The sequence below is a fragment of the Pipistrellus hanaki genome (genome assembly GCF_964339955.1).
Source record: "Pipistrellus hanaki genome assembly, chromosome: 11".
NCBI lineage: Eukaryota > Metazoa > Chordata > Mammalia > Chiroptera > Vespertilionidae > Pipistrellus > Pipistrellus hanaki.
This window is the reverse complement of record NC_140513.1, coordinates 66,349,726-66,362,992: the sequence shown is the minus strand read 5'-3', so window position 1 is coordinate 66,362,992 and position 13,267 is coordinate 66,349,726. Positions and strand designations below refer to the sequence as shown.

The window sequence follows — 13,267 nt, the reverse complement described above, 5'->3', positions numbered from 1 at the left end:
CCAGTGCCTGTGCTGGGTAGTCCCATGTGGGCGGAGAAAGCGCCAGCCTGAGAGGGACCCTCCCTGCAGGGGACCCAAAGCCAGCGAAGGCAGACCCAGGTTAGGCCGGCGTCTGGGAGGCTGGGACCCGGCTCTGCTCTTCGCAGAGGCGGCCAGAACGGGTGCGGGGAGAGTGGCCGGGTGTGCGGGCATCGCGTGGCCACACTGGAATCCCAGCGTGCCCACTCCTTCCTGCCTCTTCTGTCCGGGCGTCCGGGTGGAGGGCGGGAGGAGTGCTGGCTCCGGAGGCACCAGGAGCCCGGCCCGCCGCCTGTGATGCTCAGGGATAGGTTCAGGGAATCCCGAGGAAAAACTGGCCAACGGAGCAAATACAGGCAGCCCTGAAGGCTAGCAGAGACGGAAGTACACTCCAAAAGCCAGGAACACATCTGAGAAGGTGCTTAATATCCCGTGAGGCACTGGTCCAGGAGGGACGGAAACACTGCCCGCCATCCGGGGCAGCTCAGAACCCTCCCTGGGGAGGAGAGCCGCCTTCCCGTCGGCCTGCTGAAGGGAGGGAAGGACCCGGGAGACCGCAGGTGGGGCCGACCTGGGGGCCTCAGTGTGTGCTCACCCCGGAGCCTGGTCTTCCGCCGCTTCCCTGAGCATCTCAGAAATCCGCCTCAGTGGCTGGTGCCGCAGTCCCTGGGGGATGTCTGTGGGCGGAAGAACAGGGGAACTGGAGACAAGCCTACAGGAGGGAGCTCTGCAGCGAGGGGGGAGGGGTTTGGGGAGAGGTGGAGCCCACCCCAGGCTCTCACGCGGCCCCCGGGGAGAAAGATCCTCAGCCACACCAGCTGCACCTCCGAGTCTGCAGAGCCCCGAGCAGCCCGAGGCCCTTCGGAGGCCCGGCTTTCCCTTTTCTGCCCACCTGGCCCCTCCTCAGTCCTAACAACATGCGATTTCCAAACACGTGGGGACTAATAAGAGTCAAAAAGGAACTGGGACGGCTGCCCAGCTTTTGCTCTGATGGCGATGAATTCAGAAAATGATTACAGGTTTATAGTAAAGAAAAGGCTAGGAACATATACAAACAGATGACTTTTCTTGAGTTAGCTTTTCTGGTTTCACAGTCATCCTGTGATTTTAAACACATCCGAGTCAGTATGTATCTGCAGTTTGAAACATCATGTAGTGAAAGATTCCATAAGAAAATACAATACATGAGGAAGATAACGTAAGGAACAGCACCCACTGCTGCTCCACAAATGCTGTGGATTACACTCCCTCCCTCCCCTGAACTCCGCCTCCGGAGGCACGGCGTTCTCATCGGCTTCCTGAACTACCGTGTTTCCCCGAAAATAAGACCTCCTCCGAAAATAAGACCTAGCGCATGGAAAAATAAGACATCCCCTGAAAATAAGACCTAGTGCATCTTTGGGGAAAAAAATATAAAACACTGTCTTATTTTTGGGGAAACAGGGTAGCTGTTTAGGTACTTGCTTCCTGTCCCCTCCTCACAGCTGGAGTCAGGGCTCATCAGTGACCCATCTTTTATGCCCACAGCACTTTACAGCAGGCATCAAATCTTTTCTGACGAACAGAAGATTCTATTATTAAAAACACTTCAATTTGTGAACATAGCACTGTTTTGTTTTTCTAAAATATGCAGAAGACTGTTCTAGAAACTAGCATAGGAGGCCCTTGTACTTCTGCCTGAATTTACTTATTTTGGACGTAAATCCAGGACAACCGCACCGAGGAAAAGGGGGCAGGCTGGGCCCAGGCCCACGTGCCCCTGGGTCGTTTGCGTACAGGTTCCTCCTTAAAACGAACAGCTCCAGTCCTGTTCCTGGAGCGCAGGCTTCTCATGGCCTTAGGCTTGTGATTGACTAGCTGTGAGTGTAGCCCTGGAAGGGGGAATTCCTGACTTTTCTGTCTTGTTAATAGTCTTCCCACGTGTTTCCACAGGTTACATTTCACAGGCCCAGCACCACCTCCACCTCCAGCCTCCGAGAAGACAGAGTCGGTGGGTCACCTGGATGAGAATCTACGAAGCCGGTTTTGTGAAATGCTGTGAAACCCTGGGACATCTGTCCTCACTGAATCTGCTTCCCCAGGTCTCCGGGAAAGGCCCGGAGAGGGCAGGAGAGGGAGTGTCAGGGCTCCTTTGTTCTCCCGTCCTCTCCGCCCACTGGCAGTGAGGTGCCTCCCGAGGCTCGTGGTCACGGTCACGCTGGTCTGTGCCGCCCTTCCTCGGATTTCCGGCTTTACTCTCCTTCCGAAATGCTCCCTAACTCGAGCTCACAGGCACCGAAGGGACCAACCACCTGACCTACCGAATGTGTGATTGTGCGCCACCCACCTGGAGGCTTGGAATTCTCCCCCAGCTGCTGAGGCCTGGGGAGGGGGTCAGAGCAGGCTGTGGTCTGACACTCCCCGAATTCCTGCCAGGCCTTCCCTGGCGTGGTTAGGAGAAATTCCCCAAACCTCCTTGGCTTCATTCTTCCTTTTATCTTTTCTTTCCCAACCAGGGGGGTGAACGAAATACAAATAAACGCACTGTTGTCCTCTCACTCAGCCAAGTCTCAGCCTGTCTGGCATCCAGGTGGGCCTGGCGGGCACCAGAGCACATGGTATCCGGGCAGACTATCAACACTTAACAAGTGGCCTTTTTCTCACGCTGTTCTCTTTCTTTCGGTAAAAGATCCTAACAGGGTCTTGTCATAGCAGACTGGGTGCTGAGATGAGGGTCCCTCTCCCCCGCTTCCTAGGGAGCAGGGGGAGGGGGAGGGGCAGTCGGAAACCACGTCATACCTTTCGGGTGCTGGACTAGCGCCGTGACCAGAGACGGAGGAGCGTAAGGAAAGTAGGTCCTGAGTGCAAACTTCAGCTGCAATAGAATGAAAAATTCAAAACCGCGTGAACAGGATTGGAAGGAGTGTTGAGAAAATACAAATGCTCACATCCTCAGCCCAAAAAGGGCCCACTAGTACTAATGTGGTCAAAATGTTTTTCTTTTATTAAAAAAAAAAAAAAAAAAAGATGCTTCCAGCAATCTTATAAATACATTCCAGAAAAATCAGTCTTTTACAGAAGCATCTGGGACTTAAGGAACAAAAAGTTCTGCTCTGGTGTCGTTACGTAAGTTCCTTTCCGCACATGGGCCTAATCACACACAGGAATCTTCTCTGTAAGTGAGTCTCCGAGGCAGCCGAGACGTGTTCCGCCACCATCGCCAGGCCACGCACCCCCGGGCCTCGGCCTGTCCGCGGAGGCACAGCAGCTCTACGGGACTTTTGTAAAAAGTGGGAGGGTTTAAGCCGCACATGTGTCAAACACAAGGCCCGCGGGCCAAATCCAGCCGGCCAGGCCTTGCAATGTGGCCCGCACCGCGCTGTCATCACTGCACTCCGCTGTCAGTTTATGACATTGTCAGTTTCTGACTGTTCAGTAAACCATTCGGCCCGCGATTTAGGCTGGATTTTAGATTTTGGCCCCTTCTCTGATTGAGTTCGACACCCCTAGAAGGGTTTGGAGTGACAAGCTTTGGTCACTGTGTGAACCCCTGGGGCTTGACATCCCTGTCCCCTCGGCGCCCTGTGGCTGTGACAGCAGCCTTCCACCTGCCCTCGCGCCAACACCGATCTCAACGGGAGATTCGTTTTGCTTATTCTTGAATTTCATATAAACAGGATCATAAGAATATATATTCTTTTGTGTCTGGCTTCTTTGGCCCAACATGTCTTTTTGAGGTTCTTCCATGTTATTGTGTGTAATTCATTATGTTTTTATTGCTTAGAAGTAGTCATCGTATGAATATGCCATAACCTGTTCATTAATTCTCCTATTGCTGGGCATGAAGGTTGTTTCCAGTTTGGAACTAGATATTATGAATAAAGTTGTGATTTACATTTATATTTATGTCTCTCTCTGTACAAGGGCTTTCATTTTGTTGGGTAAATACTATAGGAGTGGAATTACGTGGTCACAGAGTGGATGCCATTTAAGTTTATAAGAAATCAGAGGCCCAGTGCACGAAATTCGTGCACTGAGTGTGTGTGTGGGGGGTGTCCCTCAGCCCAACCTGCACTCTCCATCCCTATGGGATTGGGCCTAAGCAGGCAGTCAGACATCCCTTTCACAATCCAGAACTGCTGGCTCCCAACTGCTTGCCTGCCTGCCTGATTACCCCTAACCACTCCCCTGCCAGCCTGACTGATGCCTAACTGTTCCCCTGCCAGCCTAATAGTCCCCAACTGCCCTTCCCTGACAGCCCGATCACCCCCACATGCCCTCCGCTGCATATTCCCTCTTTATTAGACAGGGTTTTTCTTTAACATATTGGACAGTGTACCTGCCGTGGTCTTTACAGTAAAAATGTAAACCCAAACTAAAAGTGTCATAAAATAAACTCGTTAAACAGGAATTTTATGAGACCTTGGAAAGGTGGTATCATGTGGTTGTTTCTTCCTTTTTTCCTCTCTTTCTTTTTCTTGATGTTTTATCTTTTGTCCTTTCTTTCTTTTCTCCTTTTATTCCTTTTTTGTCTCTAATCACTCTGCTGGGGGCAAGGGGAATTCCAAGGCTATAGGTGTGAGTGTGTGGGGGGGGATCGCTCCATGGGGGCGCAGGCCCTTTGGAGGCTGACACCCCAGGCTGCCCCGGGGAAGGGATAGCTCTTGGGGGCACAGCTGCCTCCCAGGCCTACACCCCTCCTCTCCCCCCGCCCCCCCCGGCTGTTGATGGGAGCTGATCGCTGGGGAGGTGGGGGGATAGGCCGTTGTGGGGCCTCCCAGGCCCACAGCCCAGGCCAAGGCTAGGAGCAAATCATGTGTGGGGGTGGGGAGTACGGGGTGAGGGGATAGGGGAGGGCGCGGCCGCCGCCCAGGCCTATGGCCCAGGTCGCAGCTGGGAGCTGGTCACGCCAGGGGTGCACGACCGCCTCCCAGGCCACTGCCCAGGTGGCCACTGGGACCTGACTGCACAGGGTGTGCGCCGCCGCCCAGCTCACGGCTGGGAGCTGATCCCGCTGAGGGTGCGTGCCGCCTCCCAGACCAGCTGATGCAGTGGTCGGCAAACTCATTAGTCAACACAGCAGCGAACTCGCGGTTTGCTGACCACTGAACTGATGTCTCTCTCCCCTCCTCCCTTCCACCCTCTCTAAAAACCAATGGGAAAATCTGCTCAGGTGAGGAGTTACAACAACAACAACAAATATTTCCCCTAAGTTTATAGTTTGACGTGAGGGAGACAGCCCAGTACATTAGCAGACCCTGCCACTACTAGCTCCAGACTGGACGGATTTGCTGTGTATTCCTCACAACCAGCATTCGGTCCCGAAGTGTAAGAACGTGGAGAGCAGCGCTAAGAGAAAGCGAGGTCTAGAAGCCACTGGAAAGCCCGCACCCAGGAGAGGGCTCACTGCGCACCCCCGGGGGGCACACAGCAGACCCGCCCACCCGTCCTTGGCTAGAGCAGCGGTCGCCAGCCGGTGGTCCGTGAGGTCTGAAAGGTTGGCGACGCTAGGCTAGAGGAGCAGCACATGGACATGGCTGATTCCGATCAATCCAGGTCTTGTTTGGCTGTCAGGTTCACAGATACTCATTTTATTAAGCACGGATACGTGAATGAGCAAAGAGAACACAGAGAGAATAGGGTGATGCATGGAACACCCAGGACAAAGGACACTCTGCATCAAGGATCATGATTGACCTAAAAATGGACACGCAAGAAGGCAGGGCATCCATGATGCTAATGGCTACTAATAAGAAAGGCAGGCACTCAGGAATGGCCTGGGAAGAGAAATGACATACATACATGCAGCCATTTGCAAAGGTCATTGTCCTCTTATTCGGAGTCAAAGGTGAGGGTGACGAGCTCCTGTCTTTTCAGGTCCCTGACCTGCTCCACTAGGAAGCACCACCAGATACATGTAACCTGGTCAGGGCGCTGTTCTAAATTAAAAGTGACAAAGATAATAAAACAATCTTTAAGTTGGTATGGAACCTCAGAAGACCCTAAATAGCCAAAGCAATCTTGAGAAAAAAACAACAAAGCAAGAGTTATGCTCCCTGGCTTCAAACTGATTATAAAGCTATAGTGATTTCAACAGTATGGAGCTGGCATAAAAACAGACACACAGATCAACGTAACAGAACTAAGATCCCAGAAATAAACACACGCATATCAGGTCAACTGACAACAAAGGAGCCACGAGAATAAAATGTGGCAAGGACAGTCTCTTCAATAAATGGTGATGGGAAAACTGAGCAGCCAGAGGCAAAAGAATGAGGCTGGACCACCATTCTACACGCAGATATTAACTCAAAATAGATCTGGCTCCAAAAGCACAGGGAACAAAAGCAAAAATAAACAAGTGGGACTACACCAAACTACAACACTGCTACATAGCAAAGTGCTTCCGCAGCTCAACGAAAGGAAAAGGCAGCCTACTGACATGGGAGAAAACATGTGCAAAACATATATCTGATAAGGGATTAATATCCAAAATACATGAAGAACTGATACAACCCAATAAAAAAAAAAACCTCTCAAACAATCTGATTTAAAAATGGGCAGAGTAACTGAACAGACATTTTTCCAAAGAAAACATGCTGATGCCAACAGGTACATGAGAAGTTCAGCATCACTAGTCATTAGGGAAATGCAAATCAAATCACAATGAGATATCCCCTCATACCTATTACAAATTATGTTAGAATTTCTATCATAAAAAAGACAAGAAATAACAAATATTGGCAAGGATGCAGAGAAAAGGGAATCCTTACACACTGTTAGTGGGAATGGAAATTGGTGCAGCCTCTATGGAAAACAGTGTGGAGGTTCCTCAAAGAGTTAAAAATAGAATTACCATATGATCCAGCAGTCCCACTCCTGGGTATTTATCTGACAAAAATGAAAACACTAATTAAAAAAGACATATGCACCCCCCAGGTCCACAGCAGCATTATTTGCAACATCTAAGATATGGAAACAATCTAAGTGTCCATCAGTGGGTGAATGGATAAAGAAAAGGTGATCTGTGTGTGTATATAGGATGGCGTATTACTCTGCCATTAAAAATGAAATTCTGCCATTTGTGACAACATGGGTGACCCTGGAGGGTATTATGCTCGGTGAAATGGTCAGATGGAGAAAGACAAATGCCATATGTGCAATTAGGAAGGGAAAGGGAAGGGAAGGGGAAGGGAAGGGGAAAGGACTGACGAGCTCTCGGATGAAGAGAACAGACTGGTGGTTAACAAGGTGGGGAGAGGGGTGGGGAAATCAGTGAAGGGGGTCAAAGGGTACAAAATTCCAGCTACAGAATAAGTCAGTGACGGGGAGGCACTGTGCAGGTTTCATATACTAGCACAGTTCACAATACTATGTTGCCTGTTTGAAAATTACTGAGACTGTAGATCTTAAACGTTCTCATCACAAGGAAACGTGTAAGTATATTTGGTGGCATGTTACCCACACTTATTGCGGAGATCATCTCACAGAATATATAAATATTTCATCATTATGTTTTACACCTACAACTAGTAGAATATGTCAATTAAACCTCAATAAAAAATAAAAAATTAATTAATTAAAAGCAACTGCAAGTCAAGTCCAAATCTGTAGTGCCCAAGGCCAGCACACAGGAGGAGCAAAGCTGACCAGAAAACCAGACCCGCACTAACCCGAGAGCAACACTTCTCTCGCAGTCTCCCCCACCGAGGTGCGCTCCCCGCCGAGCTTTCCCAGCGGCTGGGCCTCCCCGGAGTGGCAGCTGCACCGGGAGGACGGGAGGTGTTTGCAGTCATACCTCAAAGCAAGCACGAGGGCCAGCCAGCAGTGCCTTTCCGCAGACCTCCCCAATTCCACACCGGGCACCAACGGCAAGGCTGTTAGCTACTGTCCAGCGAACTTGAGATGATGGGAAAGATGCATCATAAACAGGTGTCACTGCCTCAAACAGCAATGATAAACCTGAGCGGCTCTTTGGCGCAGACTGTCTGGGACTCCAGCAGAGCTGAGCACCACCGCTGTCTTCCTCGGTCCGAGTGCTGGGAGCACCAGGTGCCGGATGGCCTCCCTGAGGAAGCAGGGCCCAGGCCCTTGAACAGGCGGAGCCCCACACAGAAGTACAAACGCCCCAAGGCGGGAGCCCTCGGCGGAAAGGGCCCTGTTCCCAGGTCACTCACTGGGCAGCGGTCCTGGCCAGGCCGCCTGGTCTGTGCAGGGAGGAGCCCTGCAGAGCAGGACCCTGCAGGCCCTGGGCCAGCCTCCTGGCTTGCTGATGGTGTCCAACTCCCCCCCTTAGTCACGGCCATTCTAGCTCCTCCTCTACAATGATTCAACTCTCCCCTCATCACCCTCACCACTTCCTTTCTCTCTTGGAATCCAATTCACACTTGGGTCCCATGAATGGAAACGCTAATAGTTAAGAATGTCCAGGATTGCTTTGTAGTAAGTGGCATTTCTCCTTAGCAGATGCCCTACAGACCCCAGAACCCTCTCGCCTCTCGCCTCGCTGGCTGGGAGGGGTGGGCACACAGCTCGGGGAGGGCGGGGTGGCAGTGCTCTGACACCACCAACCGTGGGTAAACGCTCTGGGCCCGGGGCCAGCAGGAACTACCTCGTTCCTTGCAATTAAAATAGTTCCACCTTTGCTGGGGCATACACTCGGAAGCTTCCTTTGTGAGCACGCAGTCTGTCAGTCACTGAGAATCAAATGCTCCTTCCTGGTGATTAGCCACCTCCTCGGAGCACCTTCCTGTCTCGGGTAAATGAATAATCCATGCAGTGTAACGAACCTGGTTGTCTTCTTTTCCCAGAGCTTCTACAAAGCAGCACGTGAACACCTGAAGGGTGGCCAGCACTTCTGGGGCTCCGTCGGTTTCCAAGAGCGCATACCTGAGCGGGCAATGGCGGGCACAAGGCATTAAATGATGATCTGCTAACTGTGAGCCTGAACGGGGTGTGTGTGTGTGTGTGCGCGCTCATTTCTGGGCCACAGGTGCAGCAGCACATCTCCAGTTAGGGGTGTGCAAGAGGCAGCTGATCGATGTTTCTCTCTCATCGATGTTTCTGACTCTCTATCCCTCTCCCTTCCTCTCTGTGGAGAATCAATAAAATATATTTTTAAAAAATCAACATGTTATAAGACAGCTCACATGGTTGATTTCAACTTTCAGAAGAACTCTGTTAAATAGAAGCATTATTTACTTATTCTTCTTGTTTTTCCTTAGCTTAAAAAAATCCTTTAAAAAGATTGGTCAGCCCTCGTGTGGTGAAGGGAGTACACTGCTACACTTCATTTTGAGCCGAGAAAAGTGCTACGAGTATTTATTTAAAATCTAGTTCAAATCTTTCTACCATTATTATTAGAATTTGAAAAGGGTAAATAAAGAAAATTATCTTAATTATTAAGCATTGGTTTTAAGTTTACAATTTTAAAATTTGGGTTTTACCAAAAAGCTCAGAGGGTCAGATGGGATCAGAAACTAATTCCTCATGACACACCCAGAGAGCACCACAGGAAGTTTTTATTTATATTTGGAAATGGAGCATTTTTAAACCAATTATTAGCAGAAATAGCGCAACATTTACCTGAACATTTCATCAACGATCCTGAAGATGGCGGGGTGGCAGGCTGCTTCAGGCTGGAGGAGAGACCAGGAGGCAGGAAAACGTCAGAAGCATCATCAGTAACGTCCGGCTACCATCAGGCTGAGGAGCTGTTGGAACTGCTGGTGCCTAACCATGAGCCCAGTCCTCCGGGTCAGGAGAAACGGCCAGAGCCCTGCACACAGATGCGAACAGTGGCAAGGGGTGCAGGCATGCTCCACCTCCCCTCAGGTGTAGGTGTGTCCCACGTTTTCTACAAAAGGCCCTCTGGCCCAGGAGAAAGGAGCCAGTCTCGTGGACAAATGTGAAACACTCCCTGCCAGGACGCTGCAGCGAGGGCTCGGAGCTGCCTGCCCGGCCAGTGTTGGTAACGAGTCTGACCTCACAGGGCCAAGGAGACCTCAGGTCAGACCTGGGCGGGCTCTTCCTGTCCCCGTCTGTGAGGTGCTGAGGTCGCCATGGTTTCATACCGAGGACAGCAGTGACCACTGTCATGATGGACTGTAATGTCACAGCTCAGGGCACATGAACTCAGCGGTTTATTTAGGATGGAAAGAGGGTTAGTACAAAACGTAACGCACCATCATCTCAAAGACGGAAGTAATCTGATTTATTCCCCGAATGTTTCTGTGACGGGTTTTGATGGTTTAAACGTGCAGAGGCCAACAGTGGCCCAGGTTTGGCGTCAGCAGGCCTGACCCAGGTTCTGTATCTGCCTGGGCAGACATCAAAGCATGAGATGAGGCCGGATGAAAATGCCATTTGTGTTCTTAGGTATTTTGTAGTAGCACCCAAGAGTTAGTGGGTTAGGCTCTATAGGCAATTTCTTGGCGCCACAGTATGCTTGATATGACTAGTTTTGGGAAACATCTCTTTTCAACAACAAGAAAAAAAGGGTGTGCCCCGTCCCTCAAGTTTTCTGATCCCGTGGAGGAGAGAAGAGCGCCTATCCCCACAGACTCTCCCTGTGGGCTCTGCGCAGGCATTGTGAGTTGCAACATTGAATGTGCGCCATCTAGTGTTCTCACACCGCCACTACAGGCTGCCACAGAAGGCCCCGCAAGAGCATCCCCACTTATTAAAGTGATGGATGATTCCCTTTTAATTATTTAAAGGGATTTGGGACCTGTAAATTACAAATCTCTACTCTTTAGCAGAGAACCCAGGCTCCATAATCCTCCACTCATGTGCATTCTAAAAGAAACCAACTAAAAATGCTCACAGATAAATCTATTATGCACTCAAGAACTAGCTTGCCAGAACCATGGCTCAACAAAGAGGCGGGTTATTTCTTGGCTTTGATCTCAGTTAATCGCCCTGCTTCTCAGCTTCACTGTAAATAATAACAGTTACTAACAGGTTACTGGATATATGCCCAGAAAATATCATAAACGTTTCTATGTATTCATAATGGAAAAATCAAACAAGAAGGAAAAAGCAAAGTGCATGTCTGGAAGAAAAGTGATTCATCAAATGTGCCAGGACAGCTTTTCGGATTCATACACAGACACAGGCTCCCGACACACGCGCCTCAGAGGCAGCGCCACGGCCACGTGCCCACGGGCAGGCCGGCCTGGGAACGCTCGGCTGGAAAACCAAACTAGAGAGGTAAAAGAGCGCCACTCCTGCTGCTCGAGAGCTCTGACCCGTCTCACCGCTCAGAGCCGCTCTATAGACGTGATGCTGCCATGTTTCCCGAAAATAAGACATCCTCCGAAAATAAGACATCCTCTGAAAATAAGACCTAGCACATGCAAAGATAAGACATCCCCTGAAAATAAGACCTAGCGCAACTTTGGGAGAAAAAATTAATATAAGACACTGTCTTATTTTCAGGGAAACAGGGTGGTAGAAACCATTGGATGCTAATTGCCAGCTCTCCAAATGGCAGAGAGAGGATGGCCCCGGGTGTAGAATAGGACTTCCACGAAAAGCTAAGGGAGAAGCAAGAAAGCTCTAACTCAATCCATTAAAAGCAGATTAGAATGTGGACCCACGCTTCCTTTATGCAATGTTTTCTAGCAAAACAGCTTAATTAATCCAATGTTGCAAATGTCCTCAGGCTGTGTGGATCTGCCTGCCACTCCACACCAGTGTTTCAGATCTTTGGTTGCTGGCAACCTGCGCCACGACCTGTTTACTTTTTAAGATGGGTGAGATGCCGGGGCAGGGCACTCTGCTGACACAGCAGCGGCAGAACTTTCTGTTCCGAAACCAGTCTCCCAGAGCCGTGAACAGCTTTCTCTCATCCGTGGCCTCTGCTGATGGCTTTCAGAAGGAGACTTCACACTTCCCGCGCGCACAGTTTCAGGGCCACCGAGCCCCCCAAGCCCAGCATCTCACAGGCCAGGCATGTGTGCCAGTGACATCAAATCACACAAGTGAATTTAAGCTGCTTTTCTTATCAAGGGAATCCTCCAAATAGAATTAAAGTCCTAAGGATGCTTCCCTGGGAGCCATAGCTCCCCCCGAGTCCGTACAGCATCCTGTGGGGGAAGAGGCGAACCTGTAACCCCGCGTCCTGTCTGCTTGCTAAACTGGGACCCCGCAGTGACAGCCACAGCCACGCTGCAGCCAGAGCCCAGGCTCCCGTCTCTCCTGCAAACACGAGGAAGGAGAGAGAACGTCTTGGAGTCCACCTGCTGGCATGCTCTCCCCCGCCTGCCAGCCGGCGCTTCCAGGCTGCTCCATCTGCCCAGCGACTCCCACACCCAGAGGACTCCGAGGCTGGGAAACGATGCCACCGGGAGGCCATCAATCACAGGAGGTTTGTCCTTCTCCCGCCTCCTCTCACTGCCCAGGCCTTTCACTCAGCTTCCGGGACGAACAGACAAGGATGCTGGGGAGCTCTGGACACCAGTTTCCTTTTCTCACGAACCAGCTTTTCTGTGGGGTCTGCACCCCTTCTTCTCTCCCAGCTCCCAGAACTGCACTGCTACCTCCTCTCTGCCCACACCTCCCCCCTCAACAAAGCAAGGAGGACAGTCAGCACAGAGGAGACGCACAGAGGCCGAGAGGCCAGGTGCGGGGCCTGGGCCGTGGGCGGAGGGAGGGAGAGGCCGCGGTCACTCTGGACTGTGAGCTGTACAAGTAACCCGGTGCTCCCTCTGGTGCTCCCTCTGCCCTCCGTGTCCGCGCTCCTTCCATCCCGGCTCAGCGATGAGGACTACAAGCCACTTGCCACTTACCGGGGCTGAGAACACGAAAGAGCAGAATTACCAGGAAGACATCTAGCCTTCTGTCGTTTTCTGATGTGGGGGCACAAGAGAGAGCGTATGGGTGGGGCAGCGGAAGAGAATACACACGAGAGGGAAATTTTACTATGATTTGATGTCATTCACCGACAAAGCCGAGGGCCTCTTTAAAAAAATATATATATTTTATTGATTTTTTACAGAGAGGAAGAGAGAGGGATAGAGAGTTAGAAACATTGATGAGAGAGAAACATCGATCAGCAGCCTCTTGCACACTCCCCACTGGGGATGTGCCTGCAACCAGGGTACATGCCCTTGATCGGAATCAAACCTGGGACCTTTCAGTCCATAGGCTGACCCTCTATCCACTGAGCCAAACGGGTTTCAGCCCAAGTACCTCTTATAAAGGATAAAAAGGCAGCATAGAAAGGAAGCCCTGGCCGGTAGTCCAGTGGTTAGAGCAGCAGCCCTCA

The 13,267-nt window shown here is 50.8% G+C and overlaps 1 protein-coding gene across 4 annotated transcripts in view; it reads right to left on the bottom strand.

The window, feature by feature from the left end:
• FANCC (FA complementation group C) overlaps positions 1-13,267 on the bottom strand; it is a gene marked incomplete at its 3' end in the record, with an annotated part of 222,335 nt that overhangs the window by 13,827 nt on the left and 195,241 nt on the right. For all 4 annotated transcript variants that reach the window (XR_014796326.1, XR_014796327.1, XR_014796328.1 and 1 more), the window contains exons 10-13: positions 9,583-9,635; positions 8,787-8,886; positions 2,797-2,872; positions 614-695 (exon numbers count right to left, since the gene is read on the bottom strand). Coding sequence is in view for 1 of the 4 variants with exons in the window: in XM_084898963.1 (XP_084755089.1) it covers positions 614-695; positions 2,797-2,872; positions 8,787-8,886; positions 9,583-9,635 (311 nt within the window). The remainder of the gene's footprint in view (positions 1-613; positions 696-2,796; positions 2,873-8,786; positions 8,887-9,582; positions 9,636-13,267) is intronic.